Source organism: Hemiscyllium ocellatum, chromosome 48 (genome assembly GCF_020745735.1).
Source record: "Hemiscyllium ocellatum isolate sHemOce1 chromosome 48, sHemOce1.pat.X.cur, whole genome shotgun sequence".
Lineage (NCBI taxonomy): Eukaryota > Metazoa > Chordata > Chondrichthyes > Orectolobiformes > Hemiscylliidae > Hemiscyllium > Hemiscyllium ocellatum.
This window is the reverse complement of record NC_083448.1, coordinates 5026934-5043408: the sequence shown is the minus strand read 5'-3', so window position 1 is coordinate 5043408 and position 16475 is coordinate 5026934. Positions and strand designations below refer to the sequence as shown.

Here is a 16475-nt window from a genome sequence, read left to right as displayed (position 1 = left end):
AACTGGCGGAGGTCATCGGTGGTAGGGGTGGTTAGGGGAGCAGCAGGTCGTGTCGGGGCCTGGAGGCCTTTTGGAGCCCGAGCAGGTCGGGAGGTGGGGAAAAGGAGTCAACAAACTACGCCTGGAGGTCTGGACTCTCTCGCAGTCGGCCAGGGAGGGGAGAAAGCGCACTTTTGTGCTTTAAGGGGCTGTGTTCAGGAGGCAGTCACCGTGAGCGTCAGACACACGCTGCAGACCGGAACCTTCCGGCTCTGGTACAGGGTTAACGCGCCAGGCCCAAGCGCCGCACACGCGTCCGATTCCGAAACCGTACCTGCACATTGAAGAACTGCCGTGGGGTGACATCCATGTACGTCCCGAACACTGTGGGGGGGGGGGGGGGGGATCGATAAAGAACAAGAGAATTAAGACACGCCAACGAGAAGCTCACCCGCACCCAGGGGGGCGGGGCAAAGTTCAACTGGCACCGCACCGACGCTCTGTGCGAACACAACAGAAATTCCCTCACCCCGCCGTCTCCCACTAGCCTGATGCCGTCCAGCCTCAGGCCACAGGGAGGCGCCGGTCGCTCTTACCTCGGTACTGGTACAGGTGGCTGCCCGGAATGGGTCTGCGCCAGAGCCGGAAGTTGGGTCTCTCCATCACCAGCTGCCAGCCGCTGTCCTCTTCCTGCTGCTGCTGCTGCCGTCGCTCGCAGTCCGCCCGCTCCCGGCTCCGGGCTTTCTCCACAACCGGGGCCTCCAGATTTCGGAAGTCGCTCAGGCACCTGCGACGAGGAGGGGGGGGGTGGGGGGCAGCGGAGGAAGTAGGAGGAGGAGGGGGGGGAAGGCGGTCAGAGAAAGGAGGCTTTTAGAAGTCGAGAAATAGCGACCGAGTCCGAAAGGCGTCAAGATTAACCCTGAGCCGACCGAATCCCTCCGCTCCAGCCACGTCCAAACTAGCAGTCAACCGTCAGGCTCCCTCCAGAAAAAAAAGGGAGCATATGCCTCTCCTCCCCCACCCCCTCCAGTGAGCTAGCCGCCTTGTGTTCCCTCCTTCAGTGAAACCAAGTGTGACGATGCTGAGCTTTAAGAGGTGTGTTTAGTCCTGGTTTCTTTCAGAGAGAGAGAGAGATTGGAGGACAAGTATCGAGCAGTTTATGCGAAGAAAAACAATGTGTAAGGCCTTGGATGTGTTTTTTTAAAAAACAAGGCTGAAACAACAAAAGCAGCCTGAACGGGCGTGGTCACACTGCTTCACCCTGAACCAGGGAGTTTTAAATTTCACGTTTTCAGCAGCTGAACAGCTGCTGAAGAAATGGAAGCCATTTCTCTTCCCACGCTCTCTCTCTCCCCCCCGCCCCCTCCAACTCTCTCGATTATATCCAAACGTTGGAGATCCTGTTCCAAGGGTGCTGGGTCGTGTGCGAGACAAAATCGGTTTCCTGAATCGGCCTCGTGCCACAGGGTCTGTTTAGGGGGATGACATTCTATTGGAACAGTCGGGGTTCTGCGGCAAAATAATCAAATTTTCTGTCAAGTCCACAGTTCAGTTATCCCAGATTCCTTTTCCTCTGGTATTTTAACTGGAGTGGGTATTGTTTAACATTGAATAGGTTGACTAGTCATAGAGCTATACAGCACAAAAACAGACCTTTCGGCCCTACCCGTTCATGCTGACCAGATATCCCAACCTAATCTAGTTTCATTTGCCAGCACCCGACCCATATCCCTCCAAACCCTTCCTATTCATATAGCCATCCAAATGCCTCTTAAATGTTGCAATTGTACCAGCCTCCACCACTTCCTCTGGCAGCTCATTCCATACACATACCACCCTCTGTGTGAAAAAGTTGCCCCTTAGGTCCCCTTTAAACCTTTCCCCACTCACCTCAAACCTACATCTTCTAGCTTTGGATTCCCTCACTTCGGGAAAAGACCTCTGCTATTCACCCTGTCCATGCCAACTGCATTGGGAATACAGTGTTTCACATTTACCTCTGAAATTAAAAATGGATAGGATCTACGCTACCTCCTTAAGATATTTTGAGGGGGTACACCCTTGCGCCGGTCACCCAAGCGATATCAGCAACTATCCAACTGGAGGAGGCCCACTCTTACCTCACCCACTCAAAGATTCCCAGTCTGCGCTCACTGGGTGAAGGGTCACAAGTAGGAACACCCCTTCCCCCACTCCGGCTGCTGTCTCTCTCTCTCTCTTTGTATCCACCCTTGGACAGTGAGGCCAATTATAGAAACACAACTGCTAACAGAGATCAGCTAACAGGGAACAAAACCTGGGAATGACAGAGTACAAGAGGCTCCGCCCCCAAACCACACAATAGATCATCGGTCAGGTGAGCACCAGGGGACGTAGCTCACTTACAGCTCAGGCTAAGATGGTCAAGAGAAATTTATTTAAGAGGAACAAGTTTACACAGAAGCCAACAACAAAGACAAATGACCTAACGCACAAAATTTTCATCGACACCACTTCGATCAGCTTTGAAACAATAATGTTTCCCAGACTGATCACAGGGAAGACGCAGATTGAGGTCTTTAGGCTGGTGTCGGGCCAGTAAAATGTCAGACCCAGCAGAGTTGCCTTTCTTTGATACACTGCAAATAAATCTCTCCCCCTCCCCCCCCCCCCCCCAAACTAAAGAGACAGAGTCTGATGAATCCTAATGCCCAATCCTGATAGGGTGCATCTCTCAGCTTCCCGCCTGGTCTTGCCAGCTCTTGTTAGCTGCTGGTCATTCGGAAACACATTGCCAAAAAATAGAAATATTGCGAGGCTGTCCTTCTCCCCACAGCAGAGACGACTTGAAAGCCGATCCAGTTATTGTATTGTATCGTAACACAAAACAAAACTGTGCAAAAATGCGACAGAGTGCCCAGTTCCGTCATAGCACGACGGAGGAAGGGGCAACTGTCTGTCCGCAAAACCTTCCTGAACAATGGAACCACAAACGAGTTGGTATTGGTCGCCCAGGAACTGGAGACCGAGGGTGTGGAGAGGAACCATGGCAGAGAAACAGGAAGAGAGAACAAGCTGAGTAACAGGCGCTACAGCAGAGACACTCCCCTCTGCACCCTCACTGTTCTCTGTCTCCCCCCTCCCCCCCCCCCCCCCCCCCCCGGTTCACCGTTCAGTCAGGCTTTGTCCTTTCCCTCTTCTTATCCACAAACAGCACACACCAAAGCTAAATATTGTGTTTCTATTTTCAGGCTGTTGTCTCAGGTCACCTTGGGATACCAGCTTCCCCTCAGCCTCCTCCATAACCTTCCAGTTGGCTCAGCGGATCATTCGAGGCACTATCCCTCTCGCCCACATCCAGTGACGGGGCGCAGACCATACTTTGGGTGGGGGGTTTTTTCAACGTCCACCACCGAGGGTGGCTCAGAGCTGGTCAGGTCCGAAAGGACACAGCTGCTGGACTGGTTCTGCGGCAGGGAGGGAGGGAGGGAAAAACCCACTTGACCTCATTCTTACCGACCTGCAGACGTATCTGCCCCGTGACAGTATCGGTAAGGGAGATCACCGCACAGCCCTGGTGGGGACAAAGTCCCGCCTTCATGTTGAGAATAACCTCCATTTTGTCGTGGTGCTAAATTCAGAAATACCTCGCAGCTCAAGACTGGGGGGCACTGGGGGGAGGGGGGGGGGGAAATCCAGACAATGGGCAATGAATTCTGGTCTCGCCTGCACCTCTTGAAAAGAAAAGGCTGTCAGAGCTTATCTGACTCAAGAGCTGGAAATTGGTCAAGTCGCTCAGCGACAGAAGACGGGAATGTTTTGTGCCCGAACCTGTTGTTCTATTCGGTCGCTGGCTGCTCAAGGACACATAGCTGGATCTGCATCTCTGTCTCCGAGGCCATTTCCCAAGGAGAAAACAAATCAGTCTTGGGCAATCCCAACCCGTCCAGTATGGTGCGTGCACCCGCTCCGGTGTCGAGTGAGACGGGGAGAGAGCGCGATCAAGAGCAGGGTATTATGAAATAGTGAAATGGAAGGCAGGAAGCTAGGATTTATTTGTAACAAAGAACGACAGAGAAAGGGCGAGCGTGTGGGACTTTCAAGAGGCAAAGTGCTTTTCTAAGCTTTGAGATTCACCCAGAGAAATGTGTCTGTAGGTGGATGTACAGTTCTGAGATTGAAACATGGCTGCATGACTGGACACCTTCAACTTGTTTCGATGTTTTAGCAACCAGCTTGAATCAGCCAATTAATTCACTTAAAGACTGAAAACCAATTGAATTTAAATCTGATGGCTTCGACAATGTCGGACCAATGCTAAATGTACAAAAATTGATATGTCATTCAAGGTATAGATGGAGAGGGTTTTTGAAAGTTGGGGTGAGCGCGAACTGCCACCTGGGAAATCAGCACCTAGCCCTCACAAGAAATCTCTGTGCTCTATAAGGGAGTACTATCTGTTTGTTAAAGGTACCACGGCACTACTCGCTAAGAGGCCTCATGGAAGAACTCACAGAGAAAACAGCCCTGACAGCAGGATTTGCAGAAGAAAGATGTTTAGGTCAGGAGAGGGGACACAGCTTTCCAGAGGACACATTCTGTATAGACTTCGAGAGAGAAAACTTTAATGTATTTTTTTCTTATTAGTTAGGTTTACTGCATATAAGTGGGACTTGTATTTATTGGAATACTGGGCGAGAGGGGGCGCGCGCGAGAGAGAGAGACAGACAGACACAGTCAGTGAGTGAGAGAGAGAGAGACACAGTGAGTGTGTGTGAGAGAGAGAGAGAGAGAGAGAGACAGACCGAGAGCTCACACGATGGAGGAAGAATGTATTCCACTTTTAACTACGCTGTTTCCCGATTTCCCTCTGAAGTGGTCCGGCTCTGAGTTTAATAACCCATTTTCTCCCCCCCCCCTCTCTCAGATCCTCTGCCCGGCTTCACATTTTCAATGTCTCGAATGGATCACCCTTATCGCTGCTTGTTCAGCACCCAGCAACCTCCCCCCCCCCCCCCCATATCCAACTTCCAGGGCACCAACGAAGATAAAGGTGAGATGTGAACATTGTTTCCAACAGCCATTCCTCCCTCAACATTTCACTGCCAGGTCAGCATTTTCCTTCAATGATCCTTTCAAATTTCTTTTGCTCTGCTTATTTTAGAGAGGGCGAAAAGCAGATTCGACGCTAGAGATACAGATAACCAGGGAGAAGAAATCAAGGGTCACGGGGGAGAGCGCAGCGAGAGGATGATCAGATTGGTTAGAGTGGAGCCGACACGACGGGCCGAATGGCCTACTGCTGCTTTTCCCGCCTCGACTGTACCGCCCTACGGACACTCACTGCTGCAGCTCCTCGTCCTGAATCCTCTCGTTGTCCCACATGAAGGCGGCAGCAAAGGCAGCCACCAGCTTGCCGCCAGTGCTCCGGTTCCGGCTGTGGAATCGCCTCCACAGGCTGGTGATCAGGCCCCGGCGGGACCGCTCCGAGTACAGGTTGCTGTACAGCTGCCCGATCTGCTGTGCCCTCCGCAGCCTCTGCCCGGTCACGTAGCTGCACTGACTGGCGAGAATCAACACCAGCTTCTGGCGGGCCACACCTCTCGAGCCGCCACCGCCGCCGCCGCGATCCCTCAGCCAGCCCAGTGCCCACCGCTGGACGTCACCCGCCCACTTCCTCCAGGCCTCCGGCTCAACTACCTTGCGCCAACCCCCGGCCTGGCTCGAGAAGCAGGCCGAGCGCAGCCACTGCGAGTAGGACTCGCCGGGCGGCGGCTTCGAGCGGGCCGAGGGCAGGAGTACGGCGGGCCTCCTCACGGTCAACATGGCACACGCAGCGGGGCCAACCTTCAGCTGAGGACAGAACAGGAGAGTGACAGCAGTCAGCAAGAGCGCTGGAGACGCGACGCCCCAGCCGCGGCGGGTTGCAAACTGCACCCGCGGCCGTTATTTTGTCTTTGCAACAACTTGCAGGTGGGTCAAGCCCTTTTAATGGCGTAATGTGGACATTCCCTTTGCAAACTGTTGCCAGGGTCCTCCTTTCTGTGCCCTGCACCCAATGCTCCTCTCCCTATGCCCCTCCAACTATCCCCCTCTCATCCTAATGCCTCTCCCTTGCTGTTTCCAACCCTTCTTTAGCAACTCCCTCTGTTATGGCTCTCTGGATGCCCCTGTCCCCTTCCCTTGCTGTTTAAACCCTTCCTTACCAATTCTCTCCCTTTGCCTGCTTGAATGTCCCCCCTCTGTGTGCTTCTCTCTCCCACTTGCCCAGATGCAGGCCTTGCCTCCTGTCAATCACCGCACCCACGTGGTGCACCCTCGCGCATCCCGGTCTGATTGGCTCGCCCTGCAGAGGGCCCTGCCGCTATTGGTCGAGGGCCCCGTCAATCGGCGTGAGGCTCCACCCCCCCCCCTCCACAGCACCACGGTGTTGGGACCCTGCAGCGGCGACCCGGAACGAACTGGGTCTTATAACATCCCCACCAGCATCACAACTACCGTCCGTATAACATGTGGCTGGGTGTCCCGGGGGAAGGGAAGAGAAGGAAAGCGGTTACTCACCGCCGGGAGAAGCACGAGAGGCACGGGTCATACCTCAGCGGAAATGAGGAGCCCCGGAACCTGAATATCCGATAGCCAGCTGGGAGGAGACGGGGCAATGTGAGCATGCTCAGTGTGCAGGGGAGGCGGGGCAATGTGAGCATGCTCGGTGTGCAGGGGAGGCGGGGCAATGTGAGCATGCTCGGTGTGCAGGGGAGGCGGGGCAATGTGAGCATGCTCGGTGTGCAGGGGAGGCGGGGCAATGTGAGCATGCTCGGTGTGCAGGAGGAAATGGAGCAATGTGAGCATGCTCAGTGTGCCGGGGAGGCGGGGCAATGTGAGCATGCTCAGTGTGTTGGGGAGGCGGGGCAATGTTTGCATGCTCCAAGTGTAGGGAGCGATGGGGCAATGTGAGCATGCTCAGTGTGTTGGGGAGATGGGGCAACGTGAGCATGCTCCAAGTGTAGGGGTAGATGGGGCAATGTGAGCATGCTCAGTGTGTTGGGGAGGCGGGGCAATGTTTGCATGCTCACTTTGTTGGGGAGGCAGGGCTATATGAGCATGGTCAGTGTGCAGGAGGAAATGGGGCAATGTGAGCATGTTCCAAGTGTAGGGGGCGATGGGGCAATGTGAGCATGCTCAGTGTATTGAGGAGTTGGGGCAACGTGAGCATGCTCCAATTGCAGGGGAAAATGGGCAAAATCTCTATGACTGTGACATGCTCCAAGTGTCGGGGGAGAAGGGGCAATGTGAGCATGCTCAGTGTGTTTGGGGAGATGGGGCAAAGCGAGCATGCTCGGTATGTTAAGGAAATTAGGCAATGTGAGCATGCTGCGATTGTAGGGGGAGATGGGACATGCTCACTGTGTTGGGGAGACAGGGCAATGTGAGCATGCTCACTGTGTTGGGGGAGATGGGGCAATATGAGCATGCTCAGTGTGCAGGAGGAGATGGGGCAATGTGAACATGCTCACTGTGTTGGGGTAGATGGGGCAATGTGAGCATGCTCAGTGTGAAGGGGGAATGGGGTAATGTAAACATGCTCAGGGTGTTAGGGGAGGTGGTGCAACGTGAGCATGATCAGTGTGTTGGGGAGGTGGGGCAATGTGAGCATGCTCACTGTGTTGGGGGGAGATGGAGCAATGTGAGCATGCTCAGTGTGTTGGGGAGATGGGGCAATGTGAGTATGCTCATGTGCAGGAGGAGATGGGGCAATGTGAGCATGCTCAGTGTGTTGGGGAGATGGGGCAATGTGAGCATGCTCAGTGTGTTGGGGAGATGGGGCAATGTGAGCATGCTCAGTGTGTTGGGGAGATGGGGCAATGTGAGCATGCTCAGTTTGTTGGGGAGATGGGGCAATGTGAGTATGCTCATGTGCAGGAGGAGATGGGGCAATGTGAGCATGCTCACTGTATTGGGGAGATGGGGCAATGTGAGCATGCTCACTGTATTGGGGAGATGGGGCAATGTGAGCATGCTCACTGTATTGGGGAGATGGGGCAATGTGAGCATGCTCACTGTATTGGGGAGACGGGGCAATGTGAGCATGCTCACTGTGTTGAGGACGATGGGGCAATATAAGCATGCTCACTGTGTTGGGGAGATTAGGCAATGTGAGCATGGTCAGGGTGTGGGGGAGATGAGGCAATGTGAGCATGGTCAGGGTGTGGGGGAGATGAGGCAATGTGAGCATGGTCAGGGTGTGGGGGAGATGAGGCAATGTGAGCATGGTCAGGGTGTGGGGGAGATGAGGCAATGTGAGCATGCTCTGTGTTGTGGAAATGGGGTAATGTGAGCATGCTCAGAACAGGATGGGGAGAAGGGGCAGTGAGCATGTTCAAAGTGGAGGAAGATGCTTTGTTTGGGAGTACTTGAGAGATGTCAGATTGATGTTGTGAGACCTGTTATAGAGATGTAAAGCACGGAAACAGACCCTTTAACCAGATAACCTAAACCGTCGAGTCCCATTTGCCAGCTCTTGGCCCCGATCCCTCCACACCCTTCCTATTGATATACACAGCAAGATGCCTTTTAAATGCTGTAATTATACCAGTCTCCACCACTTCTTCTAGGAGAAAGTGAGGACTGCAGATGCTGGAGACCAGAGTTGAAAAATATGGTGCTGGAAAAACACAGCAGGCCAGGCAGCATCCAAGGAGCAGGAGAATCGATGTTTCGGGCATAAGCCCTTCTTCAGGATATCTGATGAAGGGCTTATGCCCAAAACGTCGATTCTCCTGCTCCTCGGATGCTGCCTGGCCCGCTGTGTTTTTCCAGCACCACATTTTTCAACTCCACCACTTCCTCTGGCAGCTCATTCCATACACGCACCACCCTCTGCATGAAAAAGTTGCCCCTTAGGTCATATTTCCCCTCTCACCTTAGGCCCTCTAGTTCTGGACTACCCCATCCCAGGGGAAAGACATGTCTATTTATCCTATCCATGCCATCTCATGATTTTATAACCTCTGTAAAGTCACTCCCTCAGCCTCTGACGCTCTAGGAAAAGCAGCCCCAGCCTATGCAGCCTCTCCGCATAGCTCAAACCCTCCAACCCTGGCAACATCCTTGTCAATCTTTTCTGAACCCTTTCAAGTTTCACAACATCTTTCCAATAGGAAGGAGACCAGAATTGCGTGCAATATTCCAAAAGTGGCCAAATCTGCAGCTTCAATCTCAATTCAGCACATTTCTCAATTGTTTTATCAGCATGGCAGTTTTGGGGCCTCAGTAGAAGGCTTGGACAGGCGCAAACTCCCAGGGTGGTACGGTGGCACAGTGGGTAGCGCTGCTGCCTCACAGCGCTAGACACCCGGGTTCAATTCCCGCCTCAAGCGACTCTGTGTGGCGTTTGCACATTCTGCCCATGTCTGCGTGGGTTTCCTCCCACAATCCAAAAATGTGCAGGTTAGGGTGAATTGGCCGTGCTAAATTGCCTGTAGTGTGAGGTGAAGGGGTAAATGTAGGGGAATGGGTGTGGGTACGTTGCACTTCAGTGGATCGGTGTGGACTTATTGGGCCGAAGGGCCTGTTTCGACTACTGTAAGTAATCTAAATGGGACTAAGCAGAAGGAAACTACAAATCCCAGAACGCAATGCGTCGAGACGCTGAGTGTCACCTGCAGTGGCCAATAAGCGACCTGGGCGCCTTTGACGCGCACCAATAGTAACGAGGAGGGGCGGGTCTAGAGGCCAGTCAGGGAAAATGGCGGCGGCAGGGAGGACCACATGGTGAAGTGGAGACTCTGTCACTGTCAGGTCGTATTGTAAACTCTTCTGACTGAATCAAACTGGTATTAGCTCCAAGTAAATGTCACCTGATGAAAGTATCCAAGAGAAATCAAGCTTTCTCTTGCAGGAGTTGCATAAATAGCCCTAGTAAGGGAAAGTGAGTCAGTTTCACTAAAGGCTGGAAATGCCATGTGATACTCCCTGGGTTGTCCAGTCTGGGTCCAACCTCAGTTAGCCCTCTTTCCACCATCAATAATAAAATGTGAGGGGTAACAAGCTGAAGGGACAGGGCTGATCATGAGAGGCTTGGCTATTTTCACTGCTGGCAGGCTGGGTCTGAAACATCTGTGTGATGTGGATTTGGCAGCAGCTTCAGAAAGATGGTGGGGGAGCTGGGGGGTGGAAGGATTGCAATGCATTCCCAGTGTGATAGCAGGAGGCAGGAACGGACTGCACCGCTCCTCCTGGGTGTTTCCAACATTTTCTCCATCCTGCGGTTGGATTGCCAGCTTCCGCAGGATGTGGCCCCTGTCTTAAGTAAAACCCAACTTTTACTTTCCAGGAGGCGGCAGCTTGCATTTGTATAGTCGTGTGAAATGCAGGCACGAGTGCAGTTGGGGAGCGGTTTGGAGTCTCGAAGTGGGTGCTGTGGGATGACTTCCTGCTCGTGGAAACTGCAAAGCAGAATGAAGGCTGCGATTCCCTAGATCGCAGAGATGTTAAGATACTGTGGTAAAGCCAATGGTAAGTGTTTGGTAATGCCAAGCTACGGCTTTAACTGCCTTTAGGGCATTTGGTGGGAAGGGAATAAATGTTCTCAAACATAAGTTCTTATTTGCAGACTCACTCTGGGTCAGACCTTTCCCCTGGCCTGACACCTTTTTAAGTCTGCGACAGGAAATCCCCAGAGTACTGTATGTATTTGCTGTGTCCCGTAGAGGTCACAACAGCCACAACTTCTCTGGAACAGTTATAGAGTCATAGCGATTTAGAGCACGGAAAGAGACCCTTCCCCTTCGGTCCAACCCGTCCATGCCAACCAGATATCCCAACCCAATCTAGCTCCACTTGGACCGTAGCCTTCCAAACCCTTCCTATTCATATACCCATCCAGATGTCTTTTAAATGTTGCAATTGTACCAGCCTCCACCACTTCCTCTGGCAGCTCATTCCATACACATACCACCCTCTGTGTGAAAAAGTTGCCCCTTAGGTCCCTTTTATATCTTTCCCCTCTCACCCTAAACCTACGCCCCTCTAGTTCTGGGCATCCCCACCCCAGGGAAAAGACTTTGTCTATTTATCCTATCCATGCCCCTCATGATTTTATAAATCTCAATAACCCCCTCAGCCTCTGACTCTCCAGGGTAATATCCTGTATGCAATACTCTGACGAATAAAGGAAAGCATACCAAACGCCATCTTCGCTGTGACTCCACTTTCAAGGAGCTATGAACCTGCACTCCAAGGTCTCTTTGTTCAGCAACACTCCCTAGGACCTTATTGTTAAGTGTATAAGTCCTGCTAAGATTTGCTTTCCCAAAATGCAGCACCTCGCATTTATCTGAATTAAACTCCACCTGCCACTTCTCAGCCCATTGGCCCATCTGGTCCAGATCTGGTTGTAAACTGAGGTAATCCTCTTCGCTGTCCACTACACCTCCGATTTTGGTGTCATCTGCAAACTTACTAACTGTACCTCTTATGCTCACATCCAAATCAGTTGCAGAAATATTCGACCAGTCAACAAGAATTCTGACTTTGCAGAATGGAAAATGGATTCCCATCAAGGACCGGGTTCTTTGGTCTCAACTCAACTTTGAAGTCTTGAGGGGAGTTCCGTCCCTCCCTCAGGACATTGTGGGTCAACCCACAGTACGTGGACTGCAGCGATTCAGGAAGGCAACTCATCACCATCTTTTCAAGGGCAACATGGCCAGCCAGCAATGGCCATGCCCCATTAGTGAATTTAAAATTAGTGCCTTCCTGATCGTGAAAGTGTGGGGGAACATGTTCTCAAAGCTGGGTTTTTTATATGTTTGCTTTGTATCTGTCAACTGGGAACGGAACTTGGACTGTGAGACGTTTTTCCATGATTGGGCAGCACTTGCTGAACAAATCCAAGTACGCTTCTCGCAACCCTCACAAACGAGACATGGTAATCGGTTGAGCCTGAAACATGGATCGTATCCGCTTGCTGGATTTATTTATAAGCAGGAGATCCATTCTCAGCAAGCAGCAGCAGTATGGTCAAGCCATGTGCCGTTGTTAACTACCTGGGAACGCGAGGGAACCCGTCTGCTTTCTCACTGGCTCAGCCTCAGCTGCTCGGAATCCAGTTGCCACCAATCACTAACCCTTTTCTCTGTGTCTATTAGATTAGGATCTCTACATTATGGAAACAGGCCCTTCAGCCCAACAAGCCCACACCGCCCCACCGAATAGTAACCCACCCAGGCCCATTCCCCTACCCTATACTTGCCCCTGACTAATGCATCTAACACGATGGGACAACTTAGCGTGGCCAATCCACCCTAACCTGCACATCCCTGAGCACTATGGGTAATTTAGCACGGTAATCCCCCCCTAACCTGCACATTCCTGGAGACTATGGGTAATTTAGCATGGCCAATTCACCTTAACCTGCACATCCCTGAGCACCATGGGTAATTTAGCATGGCCAATCCACCCTAACCTACACATCCCTGAACACTATGGGTAATTTAGCACAGCCAATCCACCCTAACCTGCATATCCTTGAGCACTGTGGGTAATTTAGCATTGCCAATCCACCCTAACCTGCGCATCCCTGGGCACTATGGGTAATTTAGCATGGCCAATCCACCCTAACCTGCACATCTTTGGACTGTGGGAGGAAACCAGAGCACCCAGAGGAAACCCACACAAACATGGGGAGAACGTGCAAACTCCACACAGACAGTCGCCTGAGGCTGGAATCGAACCTGGGTCCCTGGTGCCATGAGCCAGCTGTGCTAACTGTGCCCCCCCTTGTGGTGATCGTTTGGACAATTTGGCATTTGTCCTGAAGAAAAGCTTCCGTCTTTGCAGCAGTGTTCCAAGTTCATTCACAAAAAGAGCAGCCCGCGATCTTATTGAATGGCGGAGCAGGCTTGGGTGGGCTGGAGGGCCTGCTCCTAGTTCTTACGTTCGTTGAGTTGTATCCACCTCTTTTTCTCCTTTTTAAGGTGCCCGATGAGGTCTGCCAGTACACGCACGCTCATGTTGTGATGCCTGTGGGGGTCCCGTTGCCTCCTGACAGGTGCCTGAAGAGCCAACAGAGCACAGTCCTCCGATTCTTCAACAACAAACCCACGCGTCCAGAAACTCGAGCCATCCTTCCATATATCAGACTCCTCTGACCCCCTTGGCATTGTGGTAGCCCACAAACCTACCAACTGCTACTGGTGAACCTAAAGGACACTATACCCACAACCAGCAAAACGAATGTCATTTACAAAATACCGTGCAAGGACTTTAACAGATACTACATCGGACAGACAGGCAGGAAACTAGCCACCAGGATATACAAACACCAACTAGCCATCAGAAGATATGACCCACTATCACTTGCGTACAGACGAAGATGGGCACCACTTCGACTGGGTCAACACATCCGTCCTGGGACAGGCTAAACAGAGACGCGCACGGGAATTCCTAGAAACCTGGCATTCCGACGGGAACTCAATCAACAAACACATCGATTTGGACCGCATTTCTGAGAAGCAGAACCGGGAATGATGCCCCCCACCACAACAGCCCAAGACGGACAAGCGAGACGGAACCCCAGCGCTTCACCCGAGGCTCACTGACGATGTCACCGAGGTACGGTGACGTAACGTCTGAGAACAGACCGTCCAGCTTAGCCAGCCAACTTCCGACCTGGACCTCAAGCTGAGCTACCGATCTTCTCCAAAATGGCAGAAGGTAGGCGTCCCAGCCAGCTATGACAATACCGTTCAAATGTCCACACGGAACGTTCTGTCTTGTCTCGATCTAAGACTTGGATTGGTTTTGTAATTGGAGTGTCTTTACCCGAATGGACACAGCCACCTTCGCTCTGATGGTGTGAACGGTTAGGTGTCTGGGCTTGGGACGAATGTGACTCCTCCTTCCACCATTTTGACCTCTCCCCTCTCCGCAGGCTCACTCTGCGCCCGGAGCTGCTTTCCCTACCTGGCACTTTCTGCGACATCGGTAGCTATATTTTTTTTCCCACTGACGCCGTCCACCATCTGCACGGGAGCCGTGCCAGGGCTGTGTCCGGGAAACAAGCGATTGCCGAGAACGCTGGTGTGAAAACGAGTGGCGCTCGGGCCCGGTTAACATGACTAACAGCGGCGAAATCTGGCTAGAAATTTGTCCGACAGGGGGTGAAAGCATTGCTGTGGGCTTTAAGATTCTGGTCAGAGAGTCCCACAGCACGGAGACAGGCCCTTTGGCCCAACCAGTCCATACTGGCCAAAATGTCCGTCCACATTCACCCCATTTCCCTGCATTTGGCCAACATCCTGCTCATCCTTTTTTGTCCGAATGCCTTTTAAAGGTTGTTCATGCATCGACCACCTCTACTGTCACCTCATTCCATCTGCGTACCACCCTCTGTGTAAAAACATTGCGCCTCAAGTTCCCTTTTATTCTTTCCCCTCTAACCTTAAACTGATGCCCTCCAGTCCTTGATTCCCCAACTCTGGGGGAGAAAAGACTGAGTGCATTCACCCTATCCATGCCTCTCATGGTCTTCAACTTCCCCCCCCCCCCCCCCCCCCCCCCCCTCAGTCTCCTGTGCTCTAAAGAAAAACAAAAATCCTAGCTTGACCAACCTCTCCGTGTGGCTAAGGCCATGGAGTCCTGGTAACATCCTTGTAAATTTCTTCTGCCCTCTTTCCAGTTTAATAACGTCCTTCCGATAACAAGGTCTTGTTCGTTTGCAGATGTTTAAACTCCCTACTACGGACAGATCTTGGCGTGTGGCTGTTTAAGTGGTGACTTGCAAGTTATCCACTTTAAACACGGGCGGCACGGTGGCTCAGTGGTGAGCACTGCTGCCTCACAGCACCAGGGTCCCAGGTTCGATTCCGGCCTCGGGTGACTGTCTGCGTGGGCGTTTGCACATTCTCCCCGTGTCTGCGTGGGTTTCCTCCGGGTGCTCCGGTTTCCTCCCACAGTCCAAAGATGTGCAGGTTAGGGTGGATTGGCCATGCTAAATTACCCATAGTGCTCAGGGATGTGCAGGTTAGGGTGGATTGGCCGTGCTAAATTACCCATAGTGTTAGGTGCATTAGTCAGAGGGAAATGGGTCTGGGTGGGTTACTCTTCGGAGGGTCGGCGTGGACTTGTTGGGCCGAAGGGCCTGTTTCCACACTGTCGGGAATCTAATGTAAACTAAACTTCCAGGTTGTCATTGCTCCTCATGTCATTTTTCAATCTTTTAAATCTGAAAAGTCTGCCCCCTAATTTTAAACTCCCCAACCCTTGGCATGCATCTTCACTCTGCCCCTCATGATTTTATTAACCTCAACCTCCCACGCTCTAGTGAAAAAACTCCCAGGCTTTCCAGTCTTTTTTTTAAAAATACCTCAACCCCTCCATTCCCACCAACATCCTGGTAAACCTTCCCTGAACCCTCTCCAGCTTAGTCATATCTTTACGATAACAGGGCAATCAGAACTGCACACACTACTCCAGAACAGGCCTCACCACATGGACCAGTCCCTGAACAGCCTCAACCTGACGTCCGACTCCTCTACTTAAAGGTCTGAGCAATCGAGGCGAGTGTACAAAATGCCTTCTTAACCTCCCTGTCTAACTGTGACACAAATTTCAAAACATTATGTAACTGGACACCTGGATCTCTGGTGTACAGCACAACCCAGGACTCGACCATTCATTGTATAAGTCCTGCCCTGGAGTGTTGTACCTCAATTAGACCTCACATTTATCCAAATTCAACTCCAAAAGCCATCCCTCAGCCCAGTGCCATGTCGGGCCAGACTGGATAAAGGTGGAGAACCTTAATTAAATGGATGGCTTTTATTTCATAAGAGACAGTTTCATGACAATTACAAAGACGAGGTTAAAATCCTAGATTTGTTATTTGAATTTAACTCGTATCCTGGTGGGATTTGTACCCAAATGCCCCTTGATATTCAGCCGGGATCTCTGAATTACTCGCCCAGTGACATTCCCACTGCACCACTTCGGTTTATCTAAGAGATCGATTGTCAGATAACACACTGAGAGGGTTCAATGGCACTCATCCTTCACAAATTGATGTCCTTTCCTTTTCTCTTTCAGACAGAGTTTCGGAAGAGGAAGTTGCCATTGACTGCTCTCCCAGAGTTTCCTAACTGGACAGAACCACCCCAGGTTGCAGTTTGGAGCTGAGGAAAGGGAGCTGGAGGCAAGGTGGAACCCAGCTCTGGCTCCTGCTGTACAATAAAAGCTAGAAATACAGTGTGGTGTGGGTTTCATTACCGTCAGGGCAAACCGCTGGCTGGAGAGAGATACTGAAAACACACCCAGCCCTGCTCGAAAGAAATCAGTCAAATGAATCACTGAATCTCTACAGTCTGTAAGCAGGCTGTTCAGCCCATCAAGTCCACAGCGACCCTCCAGACAGCGTCCCACCCAGACCCACTAATGCTGTCAGTTGCATTTCCCCATGGCTAACGCAGCTAGCCTGCACACCCCGGATCACTATGGGTAATTTAGCACATCCAATTCAC

General features: G+C 51.9%; 1 protein-coding gene, 1 long non-coding RNA gene and 1 other non-coding gene across 6 annotated transcripts in view; 2 read left to right on the top strand and 1 right to left on the bottom strand.

The window, feature by feature from the left end:
- Positions 1 to 16475, bottom strand: part of stard7 (StAR related lipid transfer domain containing 7) — a 40979-nt gene that overhangs the window by 10993 nt on the left and 13511 nt on the right. Inside the window, exons 1-4 of one of the 3 annotated variants that reach the window (XM_060856560.1) lie at positions 6520 to 6604; positions 5303 to 5811; positions 576 to 766; positions 314 to 363 (exon numbers count right to left, since the gene is read on the bottom strand). In XM_060856560.1, the coding sequence (XP_060712543.1) occupies positions 314 to 363; positions 576 to 766; positions 5303 to 5784 (723 nt within the window). In that variant the 5' untranslated portion in view covers positions 5785 to 5811; positions 6520 to 6604. Of the gene's footprint in view, positions 1 to 313; positions 364 to 575; positions 767 to 5302; positions 5812 to 6164; positions 6232 to 6519; positions 6605 to 16475 lie in introns of those variants that run through there. The other 2 variants (XM_060856561.1, XM_060856559.1) reach the window with 2 other exon arrangements.
- LOC132836959 (uncharacterized) lies at positions 9688 to 16203 on the top strand. 2 transcript variants are annotated; one of them, XR_009647409.1, is made up of 4 exons: positions 9688 to 9756; positions 10292 to 10473; positions 12936 to 13674; positions 16045 to 16203. It is a non-coding gene; the product is annotated as an uncharacterized LOC132836959 (long non-coding RNA). The 2 variants fall into 2 exon arrangements; XR_009647408.1 differs by lacking the exon at positions 12936 to 13674.
- Positions 10567 to 10703, top strand: LOC132837068 (small nucleolar RNA SNORA77). The gene has a single exon (XR_009647430.1). It is a non-coding gene; the product is annotated as a small nucleolar RNA SNORA77 (small nucleolar RNA).